Source organism: Morone saxatilis, unplaced genomic scaffold (genome assembly GCF_004916995.1).
Source record: "Morone saxatilis isolate NCDOM2014 unplaced genomic scaffold, NCSU_SB_2.0 Contig20, whole genome shotgun sequence".
In the NCBI taxonomy this organism is placed as follows: domain Eukaryota; kingdom Metazoa; phylum Chordata; class Actinopteri; family Moronidae; genus Morone; species Morone saxatilis.
Genome location: NW_023339763.1, coordinates 14329505 through 14332636, shown reverse-complemented (window position 1 = coordinate 14332636; position 3132 = coordinate 14329505). Strand labels below are relative to the sequence as shown.

Below are 3132 nucleotides of genomic sequence, written 5' to 3'. Positions count from 1 at the left end.
TAATTACAGTAAAAACTGCCTCTTGCTTATTATCTCCAAAACCGCCCCCTCGCTTTTACGCACACACATGCGCAGGCCGCACTTTTACTCCACACACACACACACACAAACACATGCGCACACACATTCCAAAATCTACCCCTTTGTCTTGGTCGCCTCACGGTGGTAGCCCCGAAACAGGAATTCAGCAAGGAAAGGAGGAGAGAAGTGTGTGTGTGTGTGTGTGTGTGTGTGGACCAGACTGTCTCCTCCCCCCACCATAAGCGCACACACCATACTCTCTCCTCCCCCTGTACACCCCCAGCACCCCCTTCCTCTCCCTCCCTCCTTCTCTCTCTCTCTCTCCCTCTGCCCTGCTGTGAGTAGGTGGTTCCTTGCTGTACTTGATTGGTGTGAGTCTATATAGGAGGAGAGACGCTCTAACAAGCTCAGAGTCTGGTGGTTCCCACTTGCCACACGTTCCCACTAGGACTACCTGTTTTTTTTCCTGAGTCTTCTCCTGAGAGGATTTACTTTCTTCTGACAGCATGACGGAAAGCAAGAGGAAAGATAAGAAAGGGAGAAAGAAGGGTGGTAAGAAAGGACAAAAGGAAACTGATCCCACTACAGGTAAAAGGAATTTAAACCTGGTTTCTGTCTTACATGTCATGTATCTACGTATATATCTATGTGTGTGTGAGAGTAAGACAGAGAGAGAAAGACTTGGAGAGAAAAAGTGAGATTAAGTTTGTGTTACTGTATCACGGAAGCGTGGGACAAAGTAAGTATCCCCTTGGCTTGTCAAAGCTTGCCGTTAGGTTGTCACATGGATTGGTCTCCTGATGTGGACAGCATGTAGAGGCACATCTGGTTTTGGCAGCACTTGGGAATTGTAAGGAAATCAAAAGATATGACTTGGTGCATAGAATCAACTAAAACTTTCGTCAAACAAGCTCTGGACCACAAAGAGCCAAAGTACAGTTGTAGTATTATGTGCTCTCTGAAAACCAATGACTGAGCTGTAAAGGTTTTCGTTAATCCATCGCATGATCATGTTTTCACAAATGCTCTGCCACATATTACATATTTTAAAAGTCTGCTTGTTCTAACTGTTTTATCTTGAAAGTGATGTTGTATCTCAGAATACAATGTTTCATTGCGCACTTTTTGACAGGGTAAATAATTCAACAGTTGCTAAGGTGCTTTTATTTTAATTCTCAGTCTGCGGTGAGTCATTCAACATAAAAGTCTGTATTTTAGCTGGAAGCTATTTTGACATTGAAATTGTATGGGAGCTCCTTGTCTTTCAGAGTCACAAACGTAGCAATGTGCTTGCTTAGTGGTGGATCCTACAAGCTGCAGCATGTCACTGTAGTTTGACCTCAGGTCATGGGGAAGCCCAACCCCCGTTTCAATGACACTTTAAGGACAATACCATGATTATCATCAGAACTACTATATACCATTCATGGTTTGATCAGATACTGTATCTTGGACAGCATCTCTTGATGGTGGTAGCCATTTTGTTCCTGCTGATGTCACTCCTGTCAGCTTCCAACAGATAGCCTTCACGACTGGGTTTAGCATTTTCAAAAAAAATTTGTAGGTCTTCTAGATATTTAAATTGTCTTTTCAGCTTAAATGTGCTACTGTTCTTGGCATCTGTGGTTAATTTTCCTGTTTTATTACCCATGAAAGTTGAATGTATAAATAATTACTTCACCCTCGTTCCAAGTTTGATTGTGATCTGTAAACATGTAAGATAAACAGCTCCCAAAACTACACTGGACACGGAGAGCTTGAAGAATATTTTTTGGCATCTTTTTTAATCAAAGCGCACAGCTGCCGCACACATAAAGAGGAGCTACGTGTGATAAATATATTGTAGTCTGTCTACTATGAAACAAAATTACCCATATAAAAATAAGCTGCACTTGTCTATTGTTGAATTCTTATCAATATGCATTTGACATCGTAACTATAAGTATATTTGCCACTGTTGTTTATTGATACACGTGTTAGCTGACCTGGTATATCAGTTTTTCAGTGTAAAATAATCTGATTTTGAATTATGATTTTCATACTGAAAATTAGACCTGTGTGAAACTATGTGCTTACCACATAGTAAAATAGAGCTTTCAAAGTAGGTCAAAATGAAGACATGCTTATGGGACGCTTGTTGCGTCTGCTCTAATGGTGCTTCATGCACCACATCAGGTGTGTTATGGGCCTATGGCTCTGAAATAGGTCATCCAAGATAAAAAGAGAAGAAACGACCACACTTTTATTGATGTATCCTCAACCTGCTATTTCAGTTTTACCTGGCTCTGTAATAAATGCCAGCTTGTAATTATCCATGACTGACATCACTTTGTTGAGGATGCAGTTTATCAGTAAAAGGTTTTGTTTGCAGATCTGGAAACAAGTCTACACAAGAAGTGCGGCTATGCATGATCTAAATCCTAATTAAAAATGAATTAAATGAATAGACTTGTATAAAACATCAGAGCAGAATGCTAGCTTCCTGTATACAACCTGTCTGAGCTTAGTTCAAATCATAATCAAAGATCTTTAAGCTAGCTAACTTGCTTTGCTGGCGTGCTAAATAAGCAGCAGTCACACCAAATGTAGTGAAATGTGCTCAAACAGACAAATGTAGATTAGCGCGTCTTGATGTATGTTAGCGTGTGTGGCATTACGTGGAAATTGCTTTCTCTAAAATGTGGATTTGTAACTAGCAATTTTCCTGTTTTATGTGAATATATGTGAAGTTCTAGGTAAAGGAAAGTCAAATTATAAAGAATTTAAGATTAGATTTATGTTTAAACAACTAATAATTCAGATTATCCACATCAACAGTTTGCTGGGGATCCACAGTTGATCTTAGAGTTTCCATTAACATGACATTGCAGGTAGAGTTGTTCCGATTCCGATACCAGTATCGGAAATGTCTCCGATACTGCCGAAAATGCTGGCGAGTACTGGATTTCCAGGCACCGATCGATACACGTAATTGGTATTAAATTAGCCTATTTACTGGTTAGCTCCGTTAGCTCTGACACCGTTCTTCTTCGCTGCTCTTAAAACAGTTGCGCTGTGCTGCAACCTGCAGCCTGCTGTTTTAGAGGGGCGAGGAAGAATTGATCACCTGAC

At 40.4% G+C, this 3132-nt stretch overlaps 1 protein-coding gene across 4 annotated transcripts in view; it reads left to right on the top strand.

The window, feature by feature from the left end:
• LOC118332123 (pro-neuregulin-2, membrane-bound isoform-like) overlaps window positions 1-3132 on the top strand; it is a 70498-nt gene that overhangs the window by 21292 nt on the left and 46074 nt on the right. Inside the window, exon 1 of one of the 4 annotated variants that reach the window (XM_035667277.1) lies at window positions 321-609. The exons of the other annotated variants lie outside the window; for them this stretch is intronic. Coding sequence (XP_035523170.1) covers window positions 528-609 — 82 coding nt within the window. The 5' untranslated portion in view covers window positions 321-527. Of the gene's footprint in view, window positions 1-320; window positions 610-3132 lie in introns of those variants that run through there. 4 annotated transcript variants of the gene reach the window in all.